At 42.2% G+C, this 12,624-nt stretch overlaps 1 protein-coding gene across 1 annotated transcript in view; it reads right to left on the bottom strand.

Annotated features, from left to right (window-relative positions):
* Positions 1–11,708, bottom strand: part of PARP8 (poly(ADP-ribose) polymerase family member 8) — a 119,549-nt gene extending 107,841 nt beyond the window's left edge. Inside the window, exons 1-2 of the mRNA XM_066181131.1 lie at positions 11,155–11,708; positions 10,332–10,386 (exon numbers count right to left, since the gene is read on the bottom strand). Coding sequence (XP_066037228.1) covers positions 10,332–10,386; positions 11,155–11,245 — 146 coding nt within the window. The 5' untranslated portion in view covers positions 11,246–11,708. The remainder of the gene's footprint in view (positions 1–10,331; positions 10,387–11,154) is intronic.
* Between the last annotated feature and the right edge of the window lie 916 nt (positions 11,709–12,624).

Genomic DNA, 12,624 nt, shown 5'->3' with positions numbered 1-12,624 from the left:
GGTAAAACCAAAAAGTATTAGAATCACTCATAACTCATCATTTAAAAATAGAATACCAAAATAAACAAATAAAATGCAACAGCTAAAATATGGAATTGTAAATGTCCTTAGATTACACAGCAAAATAGTTTAACAAAAACTGAACTGGTAGGTGCTAACCCCATGTAATTTTACTTAATGCTTTAATCAACACTGAAGTTTTCTATAAAAATTCCATCAACAGCTAAAGTTGGCACAGAGAACACGTACAAAGAAGGACTGTATACCAAAGGCAAAGGTTATGTTCTTTTATTGCCACTCAAACATATTCAGCTTCACTGTTCTTGTCACCCACTGATAAAACAGTAGTCCTTCTTCAGCATGAGCCTACAAAATCCTAGTATTGAAATTTTATGCAAAGTCTAACAAGCTTTGTTCTACAGGATGGTTAAAACTCTTCACAGCAAAATAATTCTGTAAGATTACACTTTCTTATAAGAACAGAATTAGTATGTTCAGTTTTCAGCTGTAACTACTACAGCTACAACCACGTATGAAAGAGTTCATGTAATATTCATGGAACTGCATTAAAACAGTAAACTACTTTGTCTAATACCCTGTGTGTAACAGAAGGCTATTGATAGTGCTCATAACTGCTGCAATAAGGCATAAACCAAGTATGTTTCCAGAAGTTTTTAATACCTGAAGGTCACTTTTTTTTTGTCTGAAATACTGTAAAACTTTTTTTCCCCAATGTTTCCACTGTTTTTCAAAAGTATATATTGAAATGACCAGATTTCACGAGCTTAAATATAGATAAAATCAGTATGATCCTTTTAAGTTTTTTCCCTGAATAGTCTTTGAGAAGTAATCATCATTTCTCTTTTAAGTAATGGGTTATATCTACAAAAAGATCTTGAAACATTTTCAGACTCAGCTTAAGAATTGATACTGATTCTGACTGAATGACAAGTAAAGAGGCTTTTCATGTGGCCCAGCAGATTACATTTTTAAAAGATGACTCTGTGACAACAAGGTTTTCAGATGTTAAGGCTAAAAAGACAGAGGAGGAGCATGAGTTTGACAACTGGCCATCTGTCTGTGCCCTCAGCAACATCAGCAACCCCATAAGCATGCATGAAACAAGTTTTTTCAGTGGATAGATTGCAGCTCTCCAACCATCCACCAAAGTACTCAAAAATGAGAAAATCTGCAAAGATGACAGAAAACATAACTCTTGTCTTCAGAATTTCCCCCACTCAGATGAAAAAATCACTCAAATCACTCACTGTTGTTCACTATGAGTAGTCAGCACGAAATCTAGTATTCAGTAGTATCACTGTGCACACAAGTGGGCCTCATCACATCAGCAGAACTACTCTAGACTCAGAGCTGTAAATCAGATCAAGAAGTTGACTATCAACAAGTACTTTTTACTACAATGAGATGCTCCCTGGTTTCAACATTTTTACCAACTCCAGACTGACAGAAGAACATCCCAATACAGTAGTATTTTACTGTATGTGTGAGTATTTTGGCATGAGAACTCCCTGTCCAAGATGACGTTTTCAGCATTAAGGTAGAAGAATAGGGAAGAATGAGTGATTACACACACACACACACAAAATGTAATTTGGGAAAAAGGTAATGACCTGAAATATTGTGTCTAATCCATAGCCTATTTTTTCTACTGGAGAGCAACCAGTGTCTGTCACAAACACCTTACACCTTTTTGGGTAGAAACATGATAGCTTAATGGTGCAAAGTAATCCCATCTTCTAGCTTGGCTCTTAATGTGAAAAATTCTTCTCTATAAACTTAAAATGGAACACTGATTTAAAGCAACAAGATTTGAAGATAGCAGCCTGCACAAGATGAAATGCAGAATGCTACACAACCTGAAAGGAACTTATCCTTTAATTACATACTACTTTCTACAAATGGTATGTAGACCATTTTTTGCACTCTGTTTAGGCAAATGCTATATTTCATTATCCAGGTGACACACTGTTGCCCTTTTTATTACTGATCAAGGCCTTGAGGCTGGAAGGAAACATCTGAAGGGTTAGCTAGTTTCTTTGAGCTTCCTATTCACCCTTAATTCCTGGCTCCAGACAGGCTCCCACTAAGCATTATATACCCTCCTTTGGAACAATTCAGGTCCATCCTAATTGCCAGGATATGCCAACATTTTCTGTGACAGACAGGGGAAGACAAGGAAGGCTCACACAGATCCTCTGCCTTCAAGCAAGCTACGGAAAGGTGCTCACCCACCAGCTGGACCAAGGCTGTTTTCTGCCTGCAGCCTTGCATGAGCACATGCATTACCATGACTTACTGGGATGTCCTAGCAGTCCAGGAATACAATTTCTGATGTGAAACTCCCAGGAGAACCCTGGCTTGTAAAAGAAACAATTGCACTTGTTCCTTACTCAAGGCTCTCTCTTGCTCTTCCTGATATAGAAGTGGGATGATTATCTTACATGAGCATGCAGAAAGCTCTCAGGGAAAGGAGATTTCAACTCTGTACCTTGCTCAGGCTCTCTTCTTTCAATAAGATTTTCTAGCTACTGCTACATGGGACCCTTATAAGTCCTCAGATGAGGCATATTCCATGAAACACCTGTAAAAATCTTCAACCTCCTGTAAAGGGAGGACATAAATTGTCCTCTTCCACAGGATTTCTTTAATGCCGAAGGAGAATTTATACATTGGACTTTTTATAAATGTACTCATATTTCATCCCTTCCTTAGTTTTAATTTTAAGTGAGCTCACCCAGCAAGTTTAAATTTACTTTCTCCAGGTGCTGAAACTATTTTGACTCAGGGGATGTTAGACTCTGACTCAAATGAGAATTCACATTCTACACAGTAAGTAATCCATGGGAAAAAAATGCCAGTAGGTATCTTCAGTTCTTTATTTATGAGCAATGAAATATATGGGAAATTAGTAAAGACTAACAGGAAAAGGCAGAAGTGGCATTAGTCCCAATATAGAGAAAAATGATCTAAAATAATTTTGGCAGAGTGAACTCTTCTTTCAAATTTACTTGTCTTATCACATTAACACTTTAACAGTGACAGCCTACAGGTTTATTTTTAGGTTCTAATATGTTAAAATATGTGATGAAAGTAGAGAAAGAAGTTACCGAAATTGTTTTCTGTAAGGACATTCAAGCACTCTCCCCAACTCTGTGCTGGGAAATCATTGAAAAACAGTGCATACATGTGCATGGCAGAAACACCTGCAATAAAAATTGTGATGCTTTTAAGAAGCGCTAAACAACCCATGTTAATACCAAGACTGCTATGTGGTGTGGCATCTTGACACTTCTGAAAACTAGACTATTAATTTAAATGCCTAAACCCACATTTTTCTCACTGAAAAGAACAGGTTCACAATTTAAAGTTCTTGTTTTTAGTATTGGTACAATAGGCAACTGAAAGAGAAGAGCAACTTGCTTCACTAGACCTGCACAGGATCTCCACAAGACCATGCTCTTCCTCAAGTGGTTTTTACATCATGCAGTGATGGGGACAGTGTTAATTTCTGACAGACTTAGCAAGGCAAGAAGGAGCTGTCAGACACAAACCCAGAAAAATAAGGCAAGCTCAGTAACACCATGAGTAGAATGGTGGTAGTGATTTTGCTTTTCACAACCCTTTCATATTGCACCTAATGATGCAGTTTTACTATTGTGTTCAACTAGATCTCCTTCTAGGATGAGTAATTTGTTGAATCACACCTACAGAATTTCTTGCAGTATTTACCGAAAAACTATCTATCAGAATGTAAGGATAGGTTTCATGTACTTACTGCACACGGACAACATTAGAAGTAGTATAAAGTTAGAATGAAGATACATTAACAGAAACTCATAGAATGGAAAAAGCTTGTCTTAGAAAAATTTTAGAATGGAATTTTTAGTAATACCTGACCAAAAACTACTTTTGTTCAAGTACTCAAGGCTGTATTCAACATAACCTTACCTACAGAAACTTTAGTGAAAAAATAAAAATCACAATTCTTGTCATGATATAGCTAAACTAGATTCCTATCTCATAGCACAGACTTCTCTCTCAGGGAAACAGCATAGGAAATGGCATAGTAACAGCAAAAAATGTTAAACCAAATTCAACAGGGAATTTAAAATTGAAATATGTAGAAATTTACAGGTACTTTGAAACAGCAATAAACAGAAGGTTAGGCAAAAGTTCTGTATCTAGTTTTCACCCCTCTCTTACTGTAAGAGTAGATTTTAGGAATGTAATTACCTACTTAATAACCTGAGCACAAAGTTACACACAGCCATCAGCACCAGGAGATGAACTGTGCTTGGACCAGCCCCTCCTAGGCTCTGCATAAAACTGATTACATCTGAACTAAAACCATTCAGGACAATGAATTCCATTAAAATCAAGTTTTCACCTTCATAAGTCATACTTTCACAAACACTTTCATCTTATGTAAGTTACCACTGTTTCCAAAAAGAACAGTCCAACCTTCCCCTTCCAATCCTTGCAGAGCCAGTAAGCACACTGCCATGTAACAAAACTGACAGAGGAGCTGAGTCCAATCCAAAAGATGCTGGTCTTAAACTACATGATTCTGGAAATAAAGAAAACCAAGCACACAAATGTGATGCATTTCAGTATTTTCTGATGGATGCAATTATATGTTTTAGCTTAAAAACTGTTTTTCAGTTTTCTCTTTTTTTCCTGTATTTTACATAAATTGAATAATAATATTAAAATACACATAATTTATCCCAAACACGTTTTTCTTTATGACTTTGTGTACCAAGGACTTCAGTTTTATCAGAGTTACACCAGAATTTCAAAATTCTTCACCAAATGGAATCTCTCATGTAGGCAGTTTCATAAATCCACACAAGCAGCAATAGAGCATACCATAAAAAGGGAGAAAAAGGTTATCTGTACCTATTTATCGTCAAGTGGTTTAAATACCTAGTGGACATAATGTGCTAGAACTTCAGATAATGGTTTCATAACTAGTTATGCAGTTACAAGCAATTTATTCACTCCTTCACTGACACAGTTCTCTATCTCTGAAATGCTTCACTACTACAGAGAAGTGGAAATAAATTCATCATTTTACATGAGAGCTTCAGGTACTACAATAATATCCTGAATAGAACAGAAAAATCCATATATTCAAAATTAAAACCATGTAAGATAACAAACTGTCATTTTTTTAAGCAAAAATAAATACTTCAGACAAAAATTTCCTTGCTTTTTCAGAACTGCCACCAATCATGGTGCTGAAGCACAGAAGGCAGAACATAAGTCCACTGCATGAATGGGAGATGAGAACTTTGCTGGCAAAATTCATCTGTATGTTCAGGTGTTATCTAGTTTATTTGCAATATGCTGCAGTATAAGATCTCATTATTAGTCCTCATGCACAATCTTATTGTCATTGTCCTTCACTGCCAATGAGAGTTAAGAACGAAGAAGTATTTCAGGACTGATATGATGTCCCTGTTTAGCCTCAAGGAAAAAAAAAGCAGGGTGAGAAAAATACTAAAGAGAAAATATCTTTTTTCAGGACAACCAGGCACTGCCTCTATGTAAAGCATGTCAAATGACATATAAAGTGAAAACAACTTCAGGGCACCATGCATTTTTATCTGAAAGATGACAGATCAGCAGATCTGTTCAGTCTGCATGGTTTCTGAAAGAACAGTGTTTCATACAGGGACAGAAAAAGGAAACCAGATATTCTTTTAAAATTGAGAACTCCACACATTCACAATTTAATATCCAGGTTTAGATCCTGCAGGAAAAAAAAAAAAAAAAATAGTAATTTTAAAATTTTCTTCTAGATATACTTAAAGGAGAGTAAATCTTGCACAGTCACAGCACCTGACTGAACACCTCTTTTTATAAAAAATCAACCTACTTATTGCTTTCTGACAATGTAATAAAAAAAATTAAATTGATGAACAACCTGCCCTCTATTTAGTGCCCACATTATGCACAAAGACATGCATTTCCTAATAAATTGCTAATTACAACCTTCCTGAAACAGGTCGCATCTCTGCAGTGACAAATATTTAATAATTTGGAAGCGTGAACACAATGCTTTAAGGAATACAGTCTAAAAGGATTGTCTGAACTACTACTACTTTACTATGGGATTATAGGTTAACTCCACATGAGCAATAATAAATGTTCTCTGTATCAGGCTTATCTATTTGGATGGATCTGCAGCATGCTTATGTACTACCTTAATAACTCAAAAGTGCAGGAAGAGGCTGTGCAATCACTCCAAGCAACTAGGGAAAAATCAGATAAAGTCTGAGAAGCTGATCCCAAGAAAAAAAATCTCACACAGATAAACGAACAGTTTGAAGAAAAAAAAATAAATAAATAAACCTTAAGTCCTCATAATAACTGAAATAATACTGGTAACACTGAGTTCCATGGACTTACCCCAATGTACTGCGAATCTAGCTCTGGATTTATAAATTAACAGAAACTGGCATAATGGGCACTAGAGGCAACTAGAGTATGCTAAGGAAAACCCAGATATTTAACTTGCTGGTATTGTCATTTGCCAAAGAATCCCACCTATCAAACAGATTGCCTTCTTTCAAGGGCTTCTGCTCCTCCATGTAACCACAATGGCTAAACCAAGGCCGCATTACACACTGACCTAAAAAAAAAAAATATTTGAAGGAAACAAAGTGTGAAAAACTCTTAGTTCCAGGCATGGCTAATAATGAGTACTAAAGTATTGTAATCTTCCTTACACACCCCTTCTACTCTAATTCATTCAAACCTTTTCTTGGTTTGAACACCCATCCAGTGAATATCCACTCCTTTGCCCCTTACTCTACTGTTTGTGCTCCTGAGGACTGGAAAAACAAAAGTCTTTGGGCTGAGTATCTGAAGCAACTGAACAAGGCCTGTTGGCTGATGAGTCCATGACCATGATCTAAAAGAGGCTATGTCATTTTGGGACAACTCCCGAGAGCAATAATCAAAAAATTGGTGTTACCACCTAGGAAGTGCACAGCTGCAGCAGTGTCAGCAAGAAAAAACTCATACCCAAAGGCCAAAAAGAAGGTCCCAGGATGACCTTGTGCTCCCCTAAACTGTCACCATGTATAAGTCAATGCTGTTGACCCTGTAGTGGGGACTTGCCTGAATGCTGCACATATTGCAGTATAGCTGCTGCTCCACAAAAACCTCCTCTAAAGAGGAGCACACCTTTGATGGAAGAAGCTGAAGTTTCATTCCAAATAGCTTTCATTTCACACACTTTGCATGCATGAGAGCTTACTGCCATAGGCCTGCCACTCAGTACACCACTGTACACCAAGAAAACCGCAAAACAACTTCCTAAATCACAATACAAACAAGGAGGGCACACAGAGAACACAAAACCCTTCCTTAAAAGAACACTTTTTAAATGTTTTAAATGTCCTTAAAATGTGAAAAGGAAAGTGGAACTTGAGTGTGCTCTAAGTAACAACCCACTTCCACCAATACCTGTAACCATTATGATTTTTCCTCACTGTATTTGAATTATTAAGGTCCTGAGACTGGTTTCAGTTTCCTAAGCAAATGCTGACCCCTGTTAAAATTCAAGGCTGGGGAACATAAGGCCCTCTTCCGCTTCTCATTGAGCAAGCACCAACACTTTGTTCCAACATTGATAAACCAGTTTGTTTGCCATCAGTTATGCCCTTAGGCTTTTTACTTTATTCATCTCAGAAAATGGAAACAATAGACAGGTTTAACTTCCTCTTTTCTTGCTATGATATGTCATTTAAAGAACAGTTCAAAGTAACTTTCAAATTCAGTAGTTTTAGTTAAATGGTAAATAGTGTCTCTGTTAAAACAGTTTTTACTGTATTGATTCAAAGGAATCTACTCCACCACAAGTACTGTAAAGAAAAGCAAACCTTTATTGATGCCAAGAGAACATGCAGGGGTTAGTACCTAAACATGCATGTCTGACTGTTGTTCATTTTACACAGGCTTTTATACTTTTACAATTCTGGCATCCGCCTTTAAATCCGCCCTATCTAAAAGGTACAGTTTTAAGGGCTGGGATTTTATGTAAATTGTGGTTTCATTACCCTAGGGTTACAAAGATGGTAGATGGTTCCTATCATATTCATCATATTTATCTAACTGGGATTATGCTTTGCTATAACTGTGCTTTATTGATTACGTTCTTCAGTTTTCTACCTATTTCTATATTCTTTTAAAACAAAACTTATCACTCTGAATTTTTCTAGCCTTTCATGACTGTTAACATGCCTCTCTCCCTTCTCATCATTTTAGCCCACCAGGGCTAGACCCTACTTGCGTAAGTGATTATGGTTAAACACAGCAGTCACACCTTTAAGGTTTTGTGAATTGATACCTACACTAGGGTGCTTATGTCAAGTGAGGCCTGTGTTTCAGTATCAATCCCATTGAAACTGTCTTAAAACCACAACAAAACAAAACATATATTAAAATACTGAAGACAAAAGTATGCTAGGACCAACATAAAAATATATTGATTCTCAGCTACTGGGTGAAATATTCTATTTCACTGACAATGACAGAAGTTGTCCTTTCCTTCAGTAGGAAGTGGTAGGGCAGGGAGGTGAGAAAACATTTTTCTGAGCAATCCTGAAGCCTGAGGACCTCCTGGGAGTCTGGTGCTACTGCCAGATCCCAAAGTATGCACAGAGGGAGCATTGATGGCTGTGGGAGTGCTGCCTCCACTGATAGGTTCACTTCCAAAGAATGCAAAAGAATGCAATACTTTAATGTGATGTACCCTGCCAAATAAAAATAACTGACAAAGATACCAGAGAAACTGAATTGTTAAAAAAAAGGAACCAAAAAAAATAAACACAAAACATCTTGTTACATCGAATTTTAAAAATCCATCTAAAAGAGACCAACTTACCATTTACTTTTAGCACCTTATCAAGTAAATGAAAACTAACAATCAGGGAAAGCAAAAGAATGGGCTCAAGTTTCCACATATATTTCCTTTTGAAAACTGATAAGCACAAAAAATGATGAAATACATTTTGAAAATGTGTACATTGGAATTGTTACAATCCAACTCATAACCACAAGCTTGGATCCAATTAAAAATAATATTTAAACATTCAATACAACATTTTTTTAGCCTTCTAAGTTATACTGACATCTCATTTAATGTCTCAGGAATTTAACTTGGTCAACTGCAGACAGTCTTGCATCTGCCATGGGACCAAATATGGCTCTCATGAATCGAAGTAAGCTGATGATGTGAAATTTGACCTATTTATTAACTACAGTCATAACTTTTCCCCATTTTTTAACATTAATTAACCTTACACCACACATTGATGGCTTGCAATGTTTCTGTTAGATTTACATATGGCAGGAATTCTACGTCTCTACATAAACTGAGAAAAAAAATTACAAAAAGCTTCACAGAGCAGGACTCTGAGGAATGAGCCTCTAACTGAATTATTAAAAAAATATGAATATCGCCCTAATGCCGATATCCAACTATGACGGACAAAAGACTCTCTAACAGTTCAAAGTTAGAAAGTGTATGTTTAATTACGACGCCGGGCAGCGTGCGGGATAGCTCCCAAACACACGTGCACTCACAGAAGATCACAGGGTCTTTTTTATGTACAGAAGTATTGAATACCCAAAACACAAATGTATATTCATGACTCTGGTACATCCCATTCCCCACTTCGTATGGTAATTAGCCAAAAGCTATTAAGCATGCCTGGTTTGTTCTTTGAAATGGGTCGGTGGTCTTTTTTATGGGGCAGGGTCTCAAAATGATGAAGTAAGTGAGTCTTCTTCGCTTTGACTTATTAACCTTTTAGTGTTGCGTGACAACTGAATCCTGTTTTCCCAGGAGTATTTGACTTATGAATTCATTGTCCTTCTTGAAGCCTATTGATTAGTCAGAATACACAAACATAAGTTGACAGGCCTCATGATTTATCAGTTCCTTAAATCCGGCTTCTGCTTATCAAAAGGGAAGTCTATCTGTCTTACTTCAGCAATATCTGGATTAACTAAAATCTTTAATTCTTCAAAATTAATGTTTCATAACGACTAGGATCATCACCTTCCTCCACACCTCTTCCTCAGTTTACGTTTGCACAAAGGCCGATGATTTAATCATCCTTCTTGCACAAGATAAGAAAAAAACCAAACAAAAAAAAAAACAAAAACAAAAACAAAAACAAAAACAAAAACAAAGACAAAAAAAAAACCAAAACACAAAAACAAACCTGCCACGTTATTGAACCACTGCATTTTACTGCCACCAGGAAATTGAGTCATTACTGTAAAAAAAGTACCTTTTGGCGCCTCCAATATAGGTGAAGGTAAAGGTGGAGTCTGAGTACCTGAAATCTGAAAGACAAAGAGCTGCTCTATTACAACTTGTCTTTATTTTGGCTGAAGTAGCCGAGGTTTTACGGAGCGGCATTCAGCTCCCGACACGGGGGCGGTGGAGGGGGAGTCGGGGTGAGCCAGAGGAAATGCAGCATCTCCCCCCAGCCCCTCGCAACAAGTGCCCGGTGCTATGGCAACGGCAGGGAATTCCATTGTCACACACGGCAACAGGCAACCAGCCGACAGCCGGGCTCCTGCGACGCCTCATCGCGACCGGCACCGCACCGGCACCGCCGGGGCGCCGCCGATCCCCGGGGGAGGGCGGCAGGGGCTCACGGCACGGACACGGCCCGGTTTGCGGCCGGGTGTGCCACCGGCCTGGGGCCGGGCATCAGGGCAGGCGCCAAGGGCGGCAGAGCGCGGGCGCCCGGGAGCGGCCGCGTACCGAATCCGCCGAGCCGCGCTCGGCGGCGGGCTGCGCCGGGCACGGGCTGGGGCTGGGGCTGGCACCCAGCGCCCCCGGCGCCGCTGTGGCCGCCGCCGCTACGCTCCCCGGCTCGGGATGCCGGCCCCCACCCTGCCCGCCCCTTTCCCGGCCGGCGCCCGGTCTCCTCTGCCCTCATATGCCCTCGGAAGGAGAGGAGGAAGACGAAGTCTGAGAGCGGCCCCGCGGCCGGGAACGGCGGCGAAGGGCACGGGCACGGCGGGAGCGCAGTCCGGGGCGGGCGCGGCGGCGGCGACGGGAGCCTCCGCGCCGCCAACCTGGCGCCCGGGGGACAAACTCACCTGCAAACAGGCAGTCCTTCTCCGCCTTGCACTTTTGGATCACAACGTCAATATCCTTCTGAATCCTCTCTTGTCTTGAACACATCCCCATGAAATAAATCCCAGGGGAAAAAAATAGCAGCCTTTATTTCCACCCCACCCCACCCCCCGCGCTGCCAGGGTTTTTTTAAGATTCAGCCCGAAAGAAGGAGCCCGGGGCTGACGAGCAGGAGCCTCCCCGGCGGCCCGGTGAGATCCGTTCCGCCGGTTGGAGGACGTTGGAGGCAGGCGGCGGGAGCCGATGTTGTTTGCCCAGATGCGCCCGCCCAGATGTGCCGCCGCTGCCGGCGAATAGCAATTTCCTCACAATGGATCCAGCGGAGGGTGGCGGCGGCGACACGGGATCCCCCCACCCCCTCACGCCCTCTGGGTTTTTTGGGGTTGGTTGGCTGGTTTGGTCTTTTTTTGGAGGCGAGAGGAGAAGAAAAAAAAAAGGAGGAAGAAAAACAAAAAAAAAAAAAAGAAAAAAAAAAAAAAAAAAAGAAAAAAAAAAAAAAAAAAAGAAAAAAAAAAAAGAAAAAGGGCGGGGGCCCAAGCCGACCCGGCCGCTGCCGCTCACATCCCTGCCCCTCCTGCCAGCAGCGGCGATCGCCGCGCAGCAGCAGCAGCACAACGCGGATAGCCGGCGGCGGCACCCGCACCCGGTCCCTGGCGGCGCGGCGGGGCCGGCGCTTGCTGCAGCGACGCCGAGCCGCAGACCCTCCCCTCGCTCCCGGCCCGGCACGTACGGCCCCTGCCGGCTCCCCCGGCGGAGGCGGCGCGGGGGGAGGAAGAGGCGGATGCACCGAGCCGTGCGGACGGCCCGGGAGGCGGCGGCAGGCGCGATGGTCCCGGCCCCGCCGCCGGCGCTCGCCTCCCCCCGCCCGGGCCCCGGGCCCAGGCTGCCGCCGCCTCCCGAGCAACGGAGAAACGCCAAGAGCGAGTTGTGCGGGCGGCGAGGCGACTCCCCGGCCGCAGCGGGGAGGAAGCGGGCAGCGCCGTGTTCCGCAAGGCCGACGGGGGGGGAAGGGCGGCCGCGGCCGGCGCGGGGCGCGCTCCTCTCCGTGCTCCGGCGGGAATGCCGACCCGCGCCGCCCTTCCCGGGAGAGCGGGGCTGCGCTGCCGGTGCTGCGGATCTCCCACCGCCGGCTTCTGGCCGGCTCCGTGGGCAGGGCTGTGCCCCGCTGCTCCCGGCCACGACAGCCCAGCAGCCCACCCTTGGCCGAGTGCCGGCCCCTTGCCGGCCTCCGCCTCCGACCTGTCGGCGGGTGTGCGTGCCCATGGAAACAGCAAAAGGAGGATTTAGAGCCTCTGTGTGACCACCGTGGTGATAATTGCGCTCCTCTCCCCTCATTCTCCAGCAAAACTCTCGCAGGGCTTCGGGAGAGGGCTTGGACAGTCCAGTATCTAGCGCTGGGCGCTCATCCAAATTACAGGCTTGGGGCTCTTGTC

This window comes from Chamaea fasciata, unplaced genomic scaffold (assembly GCF_029207755.1).
Source record: "Chamaea fasciata isolate MVZ Bird 193981 ecotype frontalis unplaced genomic scaffold, bChaFas1.0.hap1 SCAF_4, whole genome shotgun sequence".
In the NCBI taxonomy this organism is placed as follows: domain Eukaryota; kingdom Metazoa; phylum Chordata; class Aves; order Passeriformes; family Sylviidae; genus Chamaea; species Chamaea fasciata.
Note: the sequence above shows the minus strand (reverse complement) of the source record. Positions and strands in the feature narration are given on the sequence as shown.